Source organism: Strongylocentrotus purpuratus, unplaced genomic scaffold (assembly GCF_000002235.5).
Source record: "Strongylocentrotus purpuratus isolate Spur 01 unplaced genomic scaffold, Spur_5.0 spur5_scaffold_20, whole genome shotgun sequence".
In the NCBI taxonomy this organism is placed as follows: domain Eukaryota; kingdom Metazoa; phylum Echinodermata; class Echinoidea; order Camarodonta; family Strongylocentrotidae; genus Strongylocentrotus; species Strongylocentrotus purpuratus.
In genome coordinates, this window is record NW_022145606.1 from 35478757 (window position 1) to 35497958 (window position 19202).

The 19202-nt window shown below is 37.8% G+C and overlaps 1 protein-coding gene across 1 annotated transcript; it reads left to right on the forward strand.

Moving 5' to 3' along the window:
* The first annotated feature begins 902 nt into the window (after nt 1-902).
* LOC115927705 (brevican core protein-like) lies at nt 903-18375 on the forward strand. The gene is made up of 4 exons (XM_030993888.1): nt 903-963; nt 15805-15915; nt 17469-17756; nt 18251-18375. Exons 1-4 carry the CDS (start codon nt 903-905, stop codon nt 18373-18375), a joined length of 585 nt encoding a protein of 194 aa, XP_030849748.1.
* The last annotated feature ends 827 nt before the right edge of the window (nt 18376-19202 follow it).

The following is a 19202-nucleotide window of genomic DNA, read 5'->3' on the forward strand; positions in this document are numbered from 1 at the left end:
CATTCTCATCTCATAATATGCCCCAAAAAAATTAAGTTGTCTTTTTCGAATGAGGTTAAGAAGGGATCTATAGCACATGCCTTATTGAGGACTTCATCGTTTGATTTTCCTTGGAGTTGTTTCATTTCCCAAACCATGACAGGAAAATCTATAATGTTGGACGACACTTTCATGACATATGCTTTTGAGTCCCATGCACACGTTTCTGTATCAAAGGTATGAGCACAGTACATGTGATTTTTGAGCAAGACCATGCCAACTCTTGTAATCCTTTAACACTATAAATACTCACAGTATACAACATTATTGTTATGCGAATCAACTCTTCCAGGTACATTCAGAGGATGTCAAAGTTAAATTCGCATGCAATGTCAAAGGTCTACGTAAAAATGATCACACATACTTTCGAACACGACATTTCAATGGCCCTTTCCATCGGCTATTAAAATGTCCGAATTAAATTACGATCACGTCTTTTTTAATCCGAATATGACGTCCATGTGACATGTAATGAAGGCATTTAAATTACCCTTGAGCATATTTCTCGAAAGTGTTTGCAAACTAGTTCACGGTAATAACATTTTCAAAATGAAAGGGACTACACCAAGGGGACCATAAGTGAGAGAGACCGAAATATTTTGTGAATCCTTTTAATAAATCTTCCAGAAAAACGTCCACAAAGCCGAAACACAGTAATAAAAAAAAAAATAACAAAATAACAAAAAAGAAATAACAAAACCTATTCAAATCCACACACTCATACACACACATGCTCGCACACACACACCCACATACACTAAAACTGCAATCGCAATATTTACATGTTGGGAGATTATTCCACAGTTAGAGTCGAGTCCACGCAAAACAGAGAGCTTTCTAAATAACTTACCAAGCTGCTCGCAATGTATTCCGATGTATCCTCCGAGGCAGGAGCAGCTATACCCATCAAGCTCTTCAACGCAAGTCGCTCCGTTAAGACAAGGATGGGAGTAACATGCTTTAAGAAACAGAAATCATGTGTTCAGGGTCAAACAGCACAATACACACTGTTGGTTATAAAGTTGGAATACCTTGCTCTTTTGGTGAAGTGCCTGTGATAATAGGGTTTATTCTGGATAGTAAGCAAATAACTACCTTTGGTGAAGGTGATGGGACAAACTTTCACTTCCGAGGCGATCTGGATGTAGCTAACTTTCCGAAGCGAAGCTGAGGAAAGATAGCGTATACATTCTGATCGACGAGGAAGTGATATTTTGCCATCGCCTGAAACCAAAAGGTGATTATTTGCTTTATATTCCACATCTAAAACAATTTAACTACAAAAAGAAAAGACACCAGGCCCAAATTCACACCAAAAAAGTTTAACCCAACCCCTTGAGGGTACAGTGCGCGTATGTGTTTGCGCTCATTGGTAATGCTCGCTTAATTACGCCTGTTTAAGTGCGCTTTTGGATAATCTTCAGTGAAAGTGCGTTGCCCTGTGTAGATAGTAGTACTATCTACATAGTGACACGAACTGTTTGCTTCTCCCATCAATAATGGGCGAACTATCTTTCATCACGTGATTTACTTTTGACAAATCGTAGAGCAAGATTCTTAATATGTGGAATATAAATAAGTTTATATAAGTTCAGTACTTTAATTAACTAATTACTATGAACTTTTGTATTGATCGATGAAGTACTGAAAACATATTAACTTTTGTTGATAAAGAATAAACCACATTCAAACAATTCTTTAAATAAAAGAGGTAAAATAACAAAAAGTATTCCTACCTAATGGGCAACAAACAATATTACACTTGCTCGTAAATCTAAACTGTACAACCATCGGCGTAGATACGGAGGGGGCACTTGCCGCCCCCAACAAATGGCCACACATAGAGGTGAGAGCGAGGGGAGAGATGAGATAATATAGAAACAAAGATTGTTCGAAACTCTTTTTAAAAGTTTTAATATTATATAAATTAGTAATTTGTAGAAATATTCTGCCCGAATATAGGCATGATTCGGTCAACATGGCGCCAAAATATCACTTATTAAATATTCTATTTGTATATCTAAATGAAATTTGTAGCACAAAAAAGGGCTTTTACTAAACACGGCGCGCTGGAAAACACTCGGGTCGCGTCTCGCTGGGCCAATTTTGTTGTAATGGTGTCTTCAAATCGGCTTTATAAGGGAGAACATTTTTGAAAGAATAGATTTGAGATTATCGACACTCTTTTTTCCACTCTTTTCTTTTTCTCTTTATCACTGTTAAATCTGGCCAAGGAATCATTTCAATTCCTTTCTATTAATACATTTTCCTTTGTATTCCTTTCTTGGTAGTTCTTAATTTCCCACAATTCATCTTCTCACTCTTTCCTTTCTTCCTTGTTTCCATCCTATTAATAGGCCTATCATATTCCCTTGTAGTATCACCTAAATTTCCTAAAATCCACTGTATCCACATAGTATGTTGTCTTTCCTAATGTCAGCCTTAATTCTTGTCTTCTTATTTTTCTATTATTACAAAAACAATCGCAACTTCCAATTCCTATTTTAAATAAATTTCCCCACGCAACCCAATTGAAAAAACAGTCGCTAATTTAATATAACATTTTCCCACCGTGTAGGATCGATTTGAAGACACCATAAAACCAAAAAATAGCCTAGCGAGCCGTGACCCGAGTATTTAGTAAAAGCCCCAAAAGGTATCTTTTCCCCAATCGTTCGCTTCACTTCTCGCAAAATTCATGAATCAAAATGATTCTTGACAAAAAAAAGATAAAATATTATTGTACATTTAATGTCGAATATAATGATGACTAAGTTACATTTTTGCAATAGTAAAGGTGCATTTGTGATTACTCGCTCGCTTTGCTCCCTTGCATTATATAGGATCCGGATAGTATTTGGGGGGGGGGGGTAAGAGGCCCTCACACCTCTCACGTGAAAACGTGTCCATACATCCATGTGTACAAGGGGTGGACAAAATTATCGTTAATGAATATGGATTGGGGTGACGAGAAGCGATTTAACTAATAAAAGGGAGCTGTGACTTAAAGATAGTGTTTGAAGAAAAATATCTGGTGTACTAATGACTGATCCCCCCCCCTTCCCCCATGGCGGTGCCCACGCTACGCCACTGTGTACACAGATGTCATCATCAACAACAACAACATCAACAAAAATAAAAAATTGTCATATATCCAGGACCATTTTTTCACTAAGGTCTTGACGGACTTGACAGTATTTAATAACAAATTATATTTAAAAATGAAAGAAAGAAAGTGCGGGGGTGGGAGGGAAGGGTTATTGATTGAGTGATAGAGAGAGTGAGAGAGAGGGAGAGTGTGATAATGATGTAGGTACCAGGAGGGAGGGAGAGAAGGAGAAAAGGGAAGAGATGGAATTGTTAATGTGTCGTACCTGGATGAGCGCAGTACAAGTTCATTTTGTCCCTCGCTTCTTTTGGTGTTCTGGCGTCATATTCAGGGTGATCACGTGTTAGATACTTGGGAACAAACTTGACCGATTCCCCAGTATATTCGGAGATACCATAAGGACAGATGTCCATGGGTATCTCAGGGCAAGTACCGTCACCTAAAATGCCTGTTTATTTAGCGTATGATAAAGGGTAGGAAGAAGATTGAGAAGAAAAAGGAAGAAAAATAAAGCAGGAAAAAAAGAAGAAAAAATGGTAGAAGAAGAAGAAGCAGTAGCAGAAGACTTGGAGAAGGAGAGAAAGAAGAAAGAAAAAAGAAGAAAGAGTAGAAGAACAAGATGTACAAATATAATGAAAGGAACAAATAGGAGGAGAAAATAAGGACAAAATAGATACAAATAATCATTATACGTATTTGTTTCTGTTTACTTTTTTATATTTTGCCACTCAATACGCTTCAATGTATTATACTACTACTAATAAAACAAAAGCACACACACAAAATAGTGTAAGACATTGAATCTAAATTGCTTCCTAGTAGCGATGTGTGAAAATAAGAGTAGGAGAAGAAAAATAAGAAGAAGAAGGAGAATAAAATATGGTACATGTTTGTGTAGATTATGACGTAAGGGTGACAAAATACGATGCTTTCACTTGTTCGATGAAAATCAATGAGTTTGCAATTACTATAATGAATGTTATGGATTTATTTCAATTGGCATTGACAGGTGATGAATTAAATAAGATTTAATGAAATATGAAGAGTACAACGCGGGCGATGAGGTAAAATTTTAATAATTTTCGGTTGCAATCTCTCTAAATACAAAAGATCGCACTGATTTTGAAAAATGAATGAGGAGCTAGCTACGTAACAGAAGCGTAGCAATCGTTTGAAGAGGGATGAAACTGTATTGAATAGTGATATAAAAACGATGGGGGAGAGAGAAAGGAAGAGATGAGGTGATCCAATTCTGTGTTCAGTGTTGTTTACTACATGCGATTTTCAGCAAGGTGTATTAGTTTGGATGATTTCAAACCCTCAAAACAGGTCCGGTTCTGGAATTTTAGTTGTTCTGTTGCTGCCTCAAAACGCACAATTTGTTAAATTCATACTCATATTTTGTTGTAATACCTATATTTATTTTGCGTGTCAATCTCCGGGGATGCTCAAGGCGCCTACAGAGTTCTATTATTACCCTGTCTCTACCACAGCTGCCCTAAGGCACTCAAGGAATTCAAGAAATCGATTCCTACCAGGTACCTGTTTACTATACACCTGGGTTGAAGAGTGCTAACTATAGATAACTGTGTTTCTGAAACACATTAGTGCAGCAGCGGGACTCGGACCGCGAACCATGTGATCCTCTAGACGATTCTAGACCACGGCACCTCTCATTACCCCTCTATTGATTCTTTCACGTCACGTGTTGAATACTGGGGAACAAACTTGATTGATTCCCCAGTATACTTAGAGGTTCCTTAATTTTAGTGCAGATATCTCGTGGTAGGCCTACTCTAGAACATGTTCCACTACCGAAGACACCTGTTTGTTTAGCGTCAAATAAAGAAGGGGAAGAAGCATAATAGGCAGAAAAAATAGGAACAATGAGAAGGAGAATGTAGTAGTGGTAGAAGTAGTAGTAGTAGTAGAAGAAGAATAAGTAGTAGAAGTTTAAGAAGAAGAAGAGAAGAAAATGGATGATGGTAACGTTTTCTATCGTTAGGCGCTTAAATTCTTTAATACATGATGAAAAGAAGCGACAAAATCCACGTTTTTGTCATAAATAAGAAGTTTCTAGACAACCAATTTTGATATCAGAATCCCTTGTATATTCAGATGCATTCGTGCTCTCATTGGAATGAAACACGTTTACGGTAGTTCTTAAGCGGAAATGCGCGCCGTTGTACGCTCATTGCGCTAGATGACAAGCGCATGTAGATCAACTATCGACCTTTCAATGCGTGTCATTTTAATTGACTCAGTAGTATATGCTCTGGCACGCTCCTAACCATTATGAGCCATAGCATATAACACTGAGTTCCTATAGGAAATATATTTATTCAGATGGTCATATCTCAGCCAATACTTAAATAACATATTCAATTGGTTTTCGACGTTTGGATATTATTTTTTAATGCTCTTTTGGAAAATGAAAAACAAATAGATAGATTGTTGATGACGTCACACTTCACCACTCTATAGTGCCATTTACGGGATGTTCGGTATTAAAGATAAAGGTGAGTTCTCGTCATGCGATTGCTTTGTGAAAGACAAGATGTGGAATGGATCACAAAAAATGATCATCTAGCATATAAGTATTGGTGTGTACTGCAAGGTTCTGGAGTCATCTAAATCATAATAAATTTGGCCCAGTTTTGGTAAAGTAACAAGCACTGTACACAGAAAGATGTATATATGGGACTACACAAATGGTGTCGGGGCTAGCTTACCTTGATTTCCATATCTTTCTTTGCTCAATACTCAGCCAGTATACATTTTCTTCCAAATTTTTTTGGCACAAGATATTATTTGTAATCTTGAACATTCAGTGTAAGTTTCGTTTGTTTTTGTGAGAATTAATTTCCTTTTTTTTTTTTTTTTACCAGAACTCAAGTTTATCTTTATGAGGTGTCATGTATTAGGTCAAGTGACCAATATCACACAACTAGAATACCTATGACTTAAAAAAAAAAATCTTATTAATATTACCTCCACTGAAATGGAGTTAACCATCAGCTTTGCTAAGTCATAATTTTAGGTTAAATATTTTTTTTTCTCTCTCGTGTATTAGGCCTACATGATTTAATGAATGTATACTAGTAGTTGGCAAGTAAAATCTATTATAAGACGGTTTCAAAAATGTAGCCAATGGAAAATCTGTTTCCAAGTCACGTGTTTATACTTTTTTTCCTCCCATTGTACCTTGCTATAGCTACGCAAGTTTTGTGCAGCACTATGTAAGCTCCGTGCACCGCTCTTAATCCACGGATCTCGATGCATTTAAAGTTTAGACGCGATGTGATGCAAAGGTACACAAATTCATACGGCATAACGATGGATGCGTACACCGAGACGCGCATTATTGTTTTTGGCTCGGGCCACCAAAGCTCCGCCATGTTTACTTTATTTGTCCATGGTTTGGCTGTGCGCACGTGCATTGTATGATGTAATATCATCCAATAAAGCAAATGGCGGCCACTATGATTGTATGACCCTTGGCTTTTTGATTGGGTTTTTAGTCAATTTCTCGACTTATGTATACCAATATTGTAAATCTACGTGTTTTAGCTCGTGCATTGGTGATATGCACTGTACTTGGTAAGGTCACAATGAGACGGAAAATGAACTCGAAAAGTCTCGTTCATTATTCTACTGTGACTTAATCTGCGTGCAGGGCATATTCACTAATGCACTCGCAAACCTGAATAATGTTTAAATCAAACGACCAATCATTCAATCAATAACTGCAATGAATTAAATTGATATCGAGTGAATCCCAAATGTTTAAAGTCAATAACTCACCCTTAAACTGTTGGCTGAGTACGAAGAGTGACACGATTGTGAGCTTTGAATACTGTTTGAAGAGAGTGAACATTTTTAATAAATGATAGAGTATACAAAGCAGGTGTTTTTATTTCATAGACAATTATGATCTGTTTACTATATACGAGGTAGTAGAGTTTTGTAGTAGTAGTAGCATATGTAGAGGGTGTAGTAGTAGTAGTAGTAGTAGTAATAGTAGTAGGGGAAGTATATAAGTAGTAGTATTACAGCCTTTTCACACACAGCTAAAATTCTATAAACATGATTAGTATAAACGTGTTTGAAACGTGTTTAAACTAATCACGAGCCTTTCACACACAGAAATTTCGTTGCGATCGTTAATAGTTTCGTGATTAACTACTGCTCGTAAAATGCGCAGTAGTGCCATTGCGCATTGAAGGTCATGTCATATCAATCAAAGCGCACGCTCCATCCAGTTTAAACACGTTTAAACACGAATTTCCTTTCACACACAAAATGTCAAGCTCTCTAGATACGAACTTCGTATCTGCAGCCTGCTTTTAGGGGCGTATGGATCGCGACTTCGTATCTATCCCAACATCGTATAAACGATGTTCACACTGGGAAATTTTGTCTATAAACATGTTTAAAACTGTTGAGTGATTCTAATCATCTCTAGATACGACGAATTTTAGCTGCGTGTGAAAAGGCTGTTAGTAGTACTACAAGTAGTAGTAACAATACTAAGAGTAGTAATAGAAGTAGTAATACAAGTTGTAGTAGAAGAGGTAGTAGAAGTAGTATTAGAATTAGTAGTAGTAATAGAAATAGTAGTATCAGTATAAGTATAAGTAGTAGTAGTAGTAGTAGTAATATAAGTAGTAGTAGTAGTACTAGTAGTAGTAATAGAAGTAGTAGTAGAAGTATCAGTAGAAGTAGTAGTATAAGTAGTCGTATAAGTAGAAGTAGTAGTAGTAGTAGTAGTAATATAAGTAGTAGGAGTTTAAGTAGAAGTAGTAGTATAAGTAGTTTGAGTAAAAGTAGTAGTACTAATAGTAGTAGTAACAATAGTAAGTGTAGTAATAGAAGTAGTAATACAAGTTGTAGTAGAAGAGGTAGTAGAAGTAGTATTAAAAGTAGTAGTAGTAATAGAAGTAGTAGTATAAGTATAAGTAGAAGTAGTAGTATAAGTAGTCGTAAAGTAGAAGTAGTAGTAGTAGTAGTAATATAAGTAGTAGTAGTATTAGAAGTACTAGTAGTAGTAGTAGTAATAATAGTAAGAGTAGTAATAGAAGTAGTAATACAAGTTGTAGTAGAAGATGTAGTAGAAGTAGTATTAGAAGTAGTAGTAGTAGTAATAGAAATAGTAGTATAAGTATAAGTATAAGTAGTAGTAGTAGTTGTAGTAGTAGTAATATAAGTAGTAGTAGGAGAAGTAGTAGTAATAGAAGTAGTAGTAGAAGTATAAGTAGAAGTAGTAGTAGTAGTAGAAGTAGCAATAATAATATAAGTAGAAGTAGTTTTAGTAGTACTAGTAGTAGTAGTAGTAACAATAGTAAGAGTAGTAATAGAAGTAGTAATACAAGTTGTAGTAGAAGAGGTAGTAGAAGTAGTATTAGAAGTAGTAGTAGTAATAGAAATAGTAGTATATTAAAGTATAAGTATAAGTAGTAGTAGTAGTAATAATAATATAAGTAGAAGTAGTTTTAGTAGTACTAATAGTAGTAGTAACAATAGTAAGAGTAGTAATACAAGTTGTAGTAGAAGAGGTAGTAGAAGTAGTATTAAAAGTAGTAGTAGTAATAGAAGTAGTAGTATAAGTATAAGTAGAAGTAGTAGTACAAGTAGTCGTATAAGTAGAAGTAGTAGTAGTAGTAATAGAAGTAGTAGTGTAAGTAGAAGTAGAAGTAGTAGTATAAGTAGTCGTATAAGTAGAAGTAGTAGTAGTAGTAGTAATATAAGTAGTAGTAGTATTAGTAGTACTAGTAGTAGTAGTAACAATACTAAGAGTATTAATAGAAGTAGTAATACAAGTTGTTGTAGTAGTAGTAGAACATTTACGTGTTTGAATATAACTATTGACCGGTATTCCGCATTACAGTATGCCAATATCAAGTTTAACGTCCTACTGGTCAAGTCGTGAAGGTTGCTGGTTCCAGAACATTGTGTGCTAACTGCTAAACATTGTCGTGTAGCTCACACCCGCCACAAACACTGGATTAGCCCTTTTCCAGCCCGTTGCTCGAGTGATTTCGAGATGAACCTTATGCGCAGCCGCTGTTGTTTGGAACCAGTAACATGGACGACAATTAATATGACGTTAGCATTGACTTGACTTCCCGTCTTAACAAAAAGTGATATAAAAGACAGCAGATACATACCATTTTTGTCTACCACTCATGGACCTCCGTGCTAATATGAATAGACTAATGTTTTGGATACAAACGCTATAGAAACGAACTCTATGGCAACAAGCATATTGCCATCTCAGTGTGTTGTGGAGCCAGCTTTCCTGTTGGCTGGGAGGGGCAGGGGGGGGGGGGGTGGAAGAGAGCTTCGAAAAGGGATACGTCCAACAATCTTGTAAACTATTTGCTCATATTAGTTTGCAGCGTGGTAATATCACGGTAAAATCACCCCCCCCCCCATCTCTCTCCAAAAATAAAAAAGGACAAATGTACCAGCCCCTCCTTCCGCTTCTCTACACCAATCCAACGTCCTCCAAATTGCGTTCATTTGACGGTTTAATGTACCGCTGATAAATTATATAGATGTAATGTCATTGAACGTCATGCACTGCTTAATAGCTCATTAATGTATCATCATTGCCTGAAGCGAAGCGTGCCAAAAGTCATCGGAGTAATGGGTTAAAATATTAAATAGCCGGTTCTTTCGGCAAGAGGGATGGGGAGTAGTAGTAGTAGTAATAGTAGTAGTAGTAGTAGCAGAAGTAGTATTAATAAAATGCATTTAATGTATTCTTTATACGATTCTAATTTAGTAATAATAAATAGTATATGAGGGTACACATAACTACGGGAGACGGGGGCCAATTTCACTTTCGTGAACCCTGACCCACAAGCCGTTCCTTAATTAACTCTGCATCTATTATTTCGTATGTACATCTTGCCCTTTTATTGTCAAATAAATAACACCAATTATTATTATTATTGGCAATGTAAACCGCCAGTATCCCCTGCCCCTTTACCCTCTCATATGTGAACGAGTAACTTCATGTAATCATGACGAAAACTCGTCGTTTAAAATTGAAACCCCCATTTGACTTTCACCACTACTAGAGCTGAGATTGTGATAACCCCTAAGTAAACACTAGCGCTGTAATCCACCCCACCAAGACCTTGATGAGGTGATAGAGAGAGAGAGATAAGCATGATAGAGGGGGAAAGGAAGGGAGAAGGGAGAAAGAGACACATGCAGATCGAGGTTCGCTGCCAGATTTAAAATTGTTGTTATATCGCCAATTATGGGTCATTTTGCTTTGTTCGAACTTTCATTTTGGTCTTCATCTAAATTATTAGTGACTTTTTGACATGAAAATATCTTAAAACAAGTAAAATACTTATTTCCTACTTCTCATTTCCTTTCAGTAAGAGTTTGTTTACACTGGTATTACGTAAGATGATGAAGAGTCCAGCTGCAATCCAATATCATAATCTCTCACGCAGAGCCTCAAGGCTGTCCAAGTTTTTAACGAGAGAAATGAAATTGGGGTAGTCATACCCCACCAGATTCCCATTGATGCCTGTGTAATAGTAGTAGCTCTCTCAAAGTTTTAACGAGAGAAACGAAATTGGGGTAGTGATACCCCACCAGATTACATTCACTGCTGTGTTATAGTGGTGGGGTATAGTTTTAACGAGAGCTTTTCGTAATGATGCACAGTAAAAACGCTGCTTAAAAAAGTGATGTTCACTTACAGTTGTACACTATCTTAAACAACAGTTGAACAAATTGTAAACAATGTTGATCGAAACGAAAGTAATTTTGTTAAACATTCGCTGTTTAAAATTTAATGACTGCTATATTTACTACACGAGAGCTTTTAGACAGTGTTGTTTACATATGACGTCATGTGTCACGTGCCAGTAAAGTGCGCGTTGGCTAAAAGCATTGTTTCACATCATGGCCGACCAAGCTGTAGAGGTGTCGTGGATGAGTGGAAACGTCGCCGGACTGTCGATCACAAGGTCCACGGTTCGAGTCCCGCCGTGGCACTAATGTCCTTTGGCAGCCTAGCATAGCCGGGTAATGTTGGAGCGCCTTGAGGACCTTGCAAGGTCGGTACGTGCGCTATATAAGAATCCAATAGTATTATTATTATTATTTAACAACAGCTCCTTTTTAAACAACTTTCTTTAAACAACCCAGTTGGTGTAAACAACCCCCACTGAACAACAGCTCCTTTTTAAACAACTTTCTTTAAACAACCCAGTTGGTGTAAACAAGCCCCACTGAACAACAGCTCCGTTTTAAACAACTTTCTTTCAACAACCCAGTTGGTGTAAACAACCCCCACTGAACAACAGCTCCGTTTTAAACAACCGTCTTTAAACAACACCGGTTGTTTAAATTGTGATTTTAAACAAGTTGTTCAAAATGTTGATCAACTAAGTGTTTAAACTTTAAACAACTCGAGTTGCTTAACATTTTAAACAACTCTTAGATCAGGTCACCCGTTAATCCAAAGTTGTTTAAACTTTTAAACAACATGTTCACTAAAATTTTAACTGTGTGCTCTGAAATAGCTCGTGTTAGCTGCCATTTAATCGCAATATATTTGTCATATTCCTTTACTGAGGGTATAGCTTTTGGTTTAAGTATTTTACGTAGTGAGGTCAGGCTAAATTGCGACTGTATATTCCCGTGTCCACACAAAACACTTTCCGTGATATAGGGATGATTAGTTATACCGTTTCGGGATAGTTATACGATGAAATTCTGTGTGTGGACGCTTACTATACGTCGTATAACAAAACGTCGTATAGCGAAACGCGGGTTTGGGCATCGTTTTTAACTGGAACTCATTAAAGAACCACGCCTAATCACGCCTAATTACGGAATGTGTTGCGTGTGGACGTACTAGTATAACTACTAGAACTATAACGGTATAACTGGGCGGGGCTTACCTTACGAGAAAGGAGACATGACCTTTCATTTTCGCTTCCATTTCATGACCGCAGTAGCAAACTACGCACCTATACGACATTTCGTTATAGAGTTTCGGGATAAATTGTTTTTCTGTGTGGACACGTTGAATATGCCATACTCTACGCCATGTGAGTACGGCTACTCATAAATCATAAAGCATGACGATATAGCTATGTTCATACGACAATCCGTTAGCTTAATGGATATCTCGGCGTTTTAAAATTGGATATTGTCTTGCAGTCAAGCTCGAAATGTACGCACTCATGGTTTGGGAAATTTCCCTCGAGGTATTAATCCAAGAGTGACTTCATAGTTTACGCGCGAACTAGAAACAGCTGGGTCCTCATTCGATGTGTGTTGCCGTGTGGACGCGATTAACTTCAATTCATCGTCAACTTGTAGTTACTACAGGGAAGCTTGCTAGGCTGGCCTTGTTTAAACCTTTTTTTCCGGAGTCGTATGTTGTTAATCGGTTTGTATTTAAAACTTCAAGGATTTGCAAACTAAGAGATTCAAGATTATCGGTGCCGTGGAAACAAAGCTATCACAAAAAAGTGAGCGTAGCAAAGGCTGAAGTTGGAGAGAGTGTATTCTTAAAAGCATTTTCCTACGCAGCGCAGAAGGATATATACATAGACCCTTGGGCATAGAGGTGCATCTGCATAATTTCCGGACATGTTTTAAAATTTAAATCTTATCACGGATTTGAGTTGCTGGAATATTCCCGATCATGGTACGTACACATATGTATTTACTTATTTTTTAGTGTCAAGGAGCCGGTTTCTCGAATCGGTCAATGGTCATTCTACCCCGGTAATCAGCTACTAGCCACCGCGGTTACTGCTCTAAGTAGTGTTGCTTTCGAGGAGGCCGTCCTGCCTGTCATTACATGATTTGAATGTCCTGTGGGTTGATCTTAGGAGATGGTATTTACTTGCACGCCACTATTTCATCACTATTTATCCTGTTTAACCATGTTAGAAGGTGTCGTGGTCAAGTGGTTTAAGCACTGGACTTGAAATACAAAGGTCCTGGGTTCGATCTGCAACACGGCACCAGTGTCCTTTGACATGGCATTCATCTCCAGTTGCCACTCTATACCCAGGAAAGAAATGGGGACCTGGTAACAAAATGCTTTGTGGTAGTAGTGGCTATCTGATCTCACGGTAACCATATGGTAGGAATACTCCCCATGGAATTAAAATGGCGCACATTGAGAGTGAATGAATCCCATGACCGGTATAATAATATATGTAAAGCGCTTATAGAGAGTATTTCGTATTAAGCGCTGTATAAATAAATAAATTATCATTATTAATCAAAAAGGGGTGTCTTTATGGATGTTTTGGCTGTTACGCAACATAACAGGTTTGAAGTTTTGGCTTCTTATCATCCCATTATTTTCAAGGAATTTACAAACTCATTTCATTAGCTCTCAAATTGTTCAAAAGAAAATAAAGCCTGAATTTGTTTGACCACGATCTCCCAAGTTCATCACAAATATCGCTCATTTTGGTTGTAAAATGGACTTACAACAACTGTGAATCTGTTAGCATGCAGACATATACTGACTTCATCCTCGTATTTTAATACCACCTTTTCTCTCTTTTTAACCATATACATTCCGTTCTTAGCACTTAAAGTTGGCCATCGCGTTCCTTATACTCTATTACGGTGAGTTTTTATGGTTACTATAATACTTATTGCAACAATTGTGCGTTTCGAGGCAGCAGCAAAACAACTAAATTTTCATAAGGCACATGAAGATAAGGAATGTAAAATTCTAGAGCCAGGCTTGTTTTGAGGTTTGAAATCATCCAACCTGATAAACCTCTCTAAAAATCGCATATTGTGAACGATACTTAACACAGAAATGGGTCTTATGTTTTCCTTTCTCCCTCTCTTTCCCTTTTTTTTTTAATGTCACTATTCGATAAAGTGCCACCCCTTTTTAAGAGTGTTGCTTTTATTATGTTACGTAGGTAGCTCATTAATTTCACAAAATCAGCGCGATCTTTTGTATTTAGAGAGTATGTCAACCGAAAATTAAAGTTGGTCACCTAATTTGCCGGCTCTGTGTCTGCTTATTGAATGAAGTCATGTGTTTAATATTCATAACCTACCAATTAAATATGCATAACATTCATTATAGGACAGCTCACATAATTTCAATCTCACTGATTTTCATCAAACAAGTGAAAGCATTGTATTTTTTCACCCTGATTCATTAGGAAATGGTTTGTGGTTTAATTACCTTTTTTCCTTTTAGTTTTCATTCTCTTAATTATTTTGGATGTAATGTGATGACAACGTATATGCCCATTATTAGCTTGATGAAAACCTCTTTATTAAATTGATGCTTGCATTAAATTTACCCTATGTTATAGAATACGAAGGATAATTTAAAGTGATGATTGTGATTACAATAATGATACAAAAATGATGATTATACTGTTATTATTACTACTACTACAACTGTTAATACTAATGATGATAATACTATTAAAGTCAATTATAATAACAATTCCAATAGTAATAATATCGATAATAATAACAATAATACTGAAAAATATAAACGTTTCAATTCGTCGTTTCATTACAAATTATATATAGGGTCATTCGCGTAACAATAGTCCACCAAATGGGACTTACGTCAGCATTATAATCTACTCAAAATTTAACATATTTTCTTCTTCTTCCTTTCTTCTTCTTCCTTTCTTCTCCTTCTTTCTCTTTCACCAGAGCTTCTTGGAAACCTAATGTTAAAGGTCCAATATTATGTTAGTTTAGGGTGCTTTTGTTTTAGTATTAGTATTATAATACATTGTAGCGCATTGAGTGGTACAATATCAGAAAGTAAGCAGTACAAATACTTATTGTTATTCGTAGTAATTTTGTCCTTCTTATTTATTTTCTTTTCTTCTTTTACTTTCTTCTTTTTACTTCTTATTGTTCTTGCTTCTTTGTATCTAATTACGCTAAATAAACAGCCGCTTTAGGTGACGATACTTGCCCTGGAATACCCATTGACATCTGTCCTTATGGTAGCTCCGAATATACTGGGGAATTGGTCAAGTTTGTTCCCAAGTATTTAACACGTGATCACCCTGAATATGACGTCAGAACGCCAGAAGAAGCAAGGGACAAAATAAACCTATACTGCGCACATCCAGGTACGATAAACTATTCATTATATCCGCCTCTCCTCACTATATCTCCCTCTTTACCCATCCCCCCCCCTCTCTCTCTCTCTCTCTCTCTCTTTCTCCCTCCTTCACCCCCCCCCCCCCCCGTGTCTCTCCCTTCTCTCTATCTCTTTCTGTTTCGAGCTCAGTAAAACAATGATTTCGGATATAAAACAATGTTTAGATATTTGTTCACGTTTTGGGGGTTATCGTTTAAGAGTTTAAATGCACGAGTAAATACCACATTTGCATTCTTGCCCTTTAAGTCGGACGTTTATTTCATTACCTCTTTTCATGGAATGATTGTGACAATATGATTTTTTTTTAATTCCTTAAAGTTTGCATATTTTTAGAACTTCATTTATCAATCCAAAGAGTCAAAGAAATTGGTCATTTAAGGTTCTTACAAGATATAAACTTATCTATCGAGAACAATAAGGTAAGTATCCCAACATTACAGGCAATCGTGAATATTGTACTGTTTGACTTTGAACACATGATTTCTGTTTCTTAAAGCGTGTTACTCCCATCCTTGTCTTAACGGAGCGACTTGCTTTGAAGAGCTTGATGGGTATAGCTGTTTCTGCCTCGGAGGATTCATCGGAATACATTGCGAGCAGAATGAAGGTAAGTTATTTGCAAAGCTCTCTATTTAGCGTTGACTCAAACTTTGAAATAGAATCCTAACATGTTAATATTGCGTATGCAGTTTCAGTTTATAATTACCGCTGTGCGCGTGTATGTGGATATAAATTGGAATTCTTTTTATTGAAATGGTGATTTGTTTTTCACTGTGTTTCGGCCTGGTCGAAATCGGGGAGCTTCTCCGGGCGGCGAGCCGGCAGTGACCGACTGCTGACCCACCGATTCCCGAGCGGTCTTCTACCGGCCACCGGCTGAATTTAAAGAAATTGTCCGGCGGCCGGCCGGTGATCGGCGGGGCACCGACCTAATCGAGCGTTCGCCGTCGAGCGATCTAGGTCAAAAATCGAAGTCGCTTTATAGGTCAAAGGCTTATGACAGATTTTGAACTCGCCGCCCAATGACCGACTGATCTCCGAGCGGCGACCGGGCGGCGACTGCTCAGCAGCCTTTGACCTAGCGGCTTCGATTTTTGACCTAATTCGCTCGACGGCGAACGCTCGATTAGGCCGGTGCCCGGGCGGCGACCGCCCAGGTACCGAGCGAATTGTGGACGGCGAGTGAAAAGTGAGCAGGCGCCGCCCGAATTTTAACTCCGCGCTTAAACTTCAGCGCCGACCGAGCGATGCCCTAAAAACAAGCGGTGTCCTGGCGAAAATAGCTTAAAATGTGCAACCCGGCCGCCGAGCAGGCTACTTTTTGGGGTTGTGACCATAGCTTTAGCAAGCAAGCAATATAGATAGATATTATCGTCCTTGTTTTCACGAAGTGACGGTAGTGAGGAAAATCGTAACGCAAAGTGAATGCAATCTTTTTTCACTACCGTCACTTCGTGAAAACAGGGACGTTATGCTGGAGAAGGTGAAAATAGAATCGAAATGTTGCTATCGTGTGGCTGACCGAAAAAAAAGTATAATCAGTATAGTGATTCCAATCATCTTTTAAATCCCATTACAACAAATTAAATATAAAACTGCTGAATGAAATCCTGCCACGAGGAAGCTTGCACGCTACATCTATAGCGCTTTGTACACGCGAGCACGCTATCGACTGGCTGCTTCATTCATGCAAGCTAGCTGCCGCTTATCTGCTTCGTACATGCATGTCCGCATTTGTAATAGCAGTTATTCTTCATGCTCATTGCCCTGTGCTGAGTGCCTCGCACGTGCTATTAAAAGTACCATCTCGTGCATCAGATTACCTCCAAATAAACTTGGCACGGGGGGATTTGTGGCTTTGCACAATGGGGATTAACCTTGTGGCTCTGGGCTGTATTCGATATGGAAGGACAAGAGTTCAAATCAGTAAACACAGGACAAGAAAAAGCAAAACAAAATATATAAGGCAATATTGCTTTCTTTATGGAAATGAAACGTATACTGTCATCATCTTATTGCTACCAATGTGTACCAAGCAAATATTTTAGGCAGAACTAGAAAGATTTAATTAAACAAAAATACATGAACAAATATCCAGCATTCTATGAACAAACTATGAGGAGTTCATTGATGTCGTACTTTTCTCCTTTACAACCCCAGCCTGCCCAGTCGGTTGGGTGTATGGGCACACAAAGTGCTTCCTGATCGTGAACTCACTCCCGAATGCTAATTGGACAACTGCTCGTGACCTCTGTTATGGTCTGGATGCAGTTACCATGGGCAACGGAGAAATGGTTGAGCCTTCCCTGCTCTTTATAGAGAATATGGAAGAGTACTCTTTGGTGCAGCCTCACCTGAACGCAGACTGGGTCTGGGTGAACTGCAATTTTGTCGGGACGACATGGAAGTGTTACACGGACCGAGAAGGGACCCTAAGTGACTACCGAAGTAAGTTAAAAATTGTTGGTTTGAAGATGTTTTTTTTACGTGACTGCTAAGGAAACAATGTATATTTATATGCATACGATGAGGCGTAACGGCTCAATAGCAGAACAGTGGCAGAAATGTAGATTAACGTCTTGTCAAGGGACTGGGCCGGACTGGGATTTAAACCCCTTACCTTGTGATATACAGTCTGGTGACTTATCCATTTGATTCCGACACTTCTTTTTAACACCGTGAGTGTGTGTGTGTGTGTGTGTGTGTGTGTGTGTGTTTGTTTTTGTTACACTGACGTGTATCAATCAGATAGGAATATTAACGTCTGGGGACCGACCTCTAATGACACCACCCGAAAGACTTGACTAATTAACAAACTGGGGTCTTCTGGGTAAGTTTAAAGGTGATGACAGCGAGCTGACCAAATGTACGTGCCGCTAGACCGACTCACTTTTCTCTTAACACATCTCTATTTAACACACTGAATGTACATTCTCTTATAGATTGGGATACTGATCAACCACAGCAACGCAATGGCGAGAAGTGTGTGGTGATAATTTCCGGTGGCAGAATGCACGACCGTTTGTGTACGAGATCATATGCCACAGTCTGCCAAATCAACATATAAGGAAAATACAAGTACATCGGCATTCGATATCGAATCAGATATCACGGGAGGATTTTTTTTTCGCAAATCTTTAAATCACTTATCTACTCGACCATCGTTTGAAGAAAGAACACAAAAGAGGAAGATAGAGGGAAAGGAAGGAAGTGGAAAGAGGGAACACGACTGTACCCCTTCCAGACAACCCTAATCCCCCTTTATTGATTGTCTTGTTATTATTTGTTTTATAACAAACGAATTTCACCGCTCCCCCATGATGCCTATGCCTGTACCCCCTGAATGTATAGCCCCCTCTTGGTATGACAATGGGATAATATGTAGCTGTGTAATCGCTGAGGGAACTATCATCAAGACAGTCATATTGTAGGCTTATTATTCTTGCAAATTTTATTTAAAATAAATAGCACAAGAGTAAATGTTATGTTTGATTTGGTATTATAATGATTCATGTATAAGTTGATTGGAGGAGGAGTTGTCTGTCAGCTGGAATGGTTGTTTATATAACGTTCCACGTAGGGTCAAGACAAAGGTACTCAGCCTACAATCTAAGCTTTTTAACAATCTACAAGCTAAGCTTTTTAATAGGTTCCTCACATTTCACTCTGTATAACCTTCTATTCATTACAATTAATTTCGACGTCTTTTCAAAGAATTAATTATATAATGTGACACTTTTAGTATATTTCATATTATGTTCTATTGTTGTCAATTATGTAAATTCTTTTTATTTGTGAAATGTGAATCAAAATTGAAACTTGAAACCATCGTCTTATTGGAGATCTTACTCAGCCAATCCTGACAAGTGCTCATGAACCTCCACTATACCACAC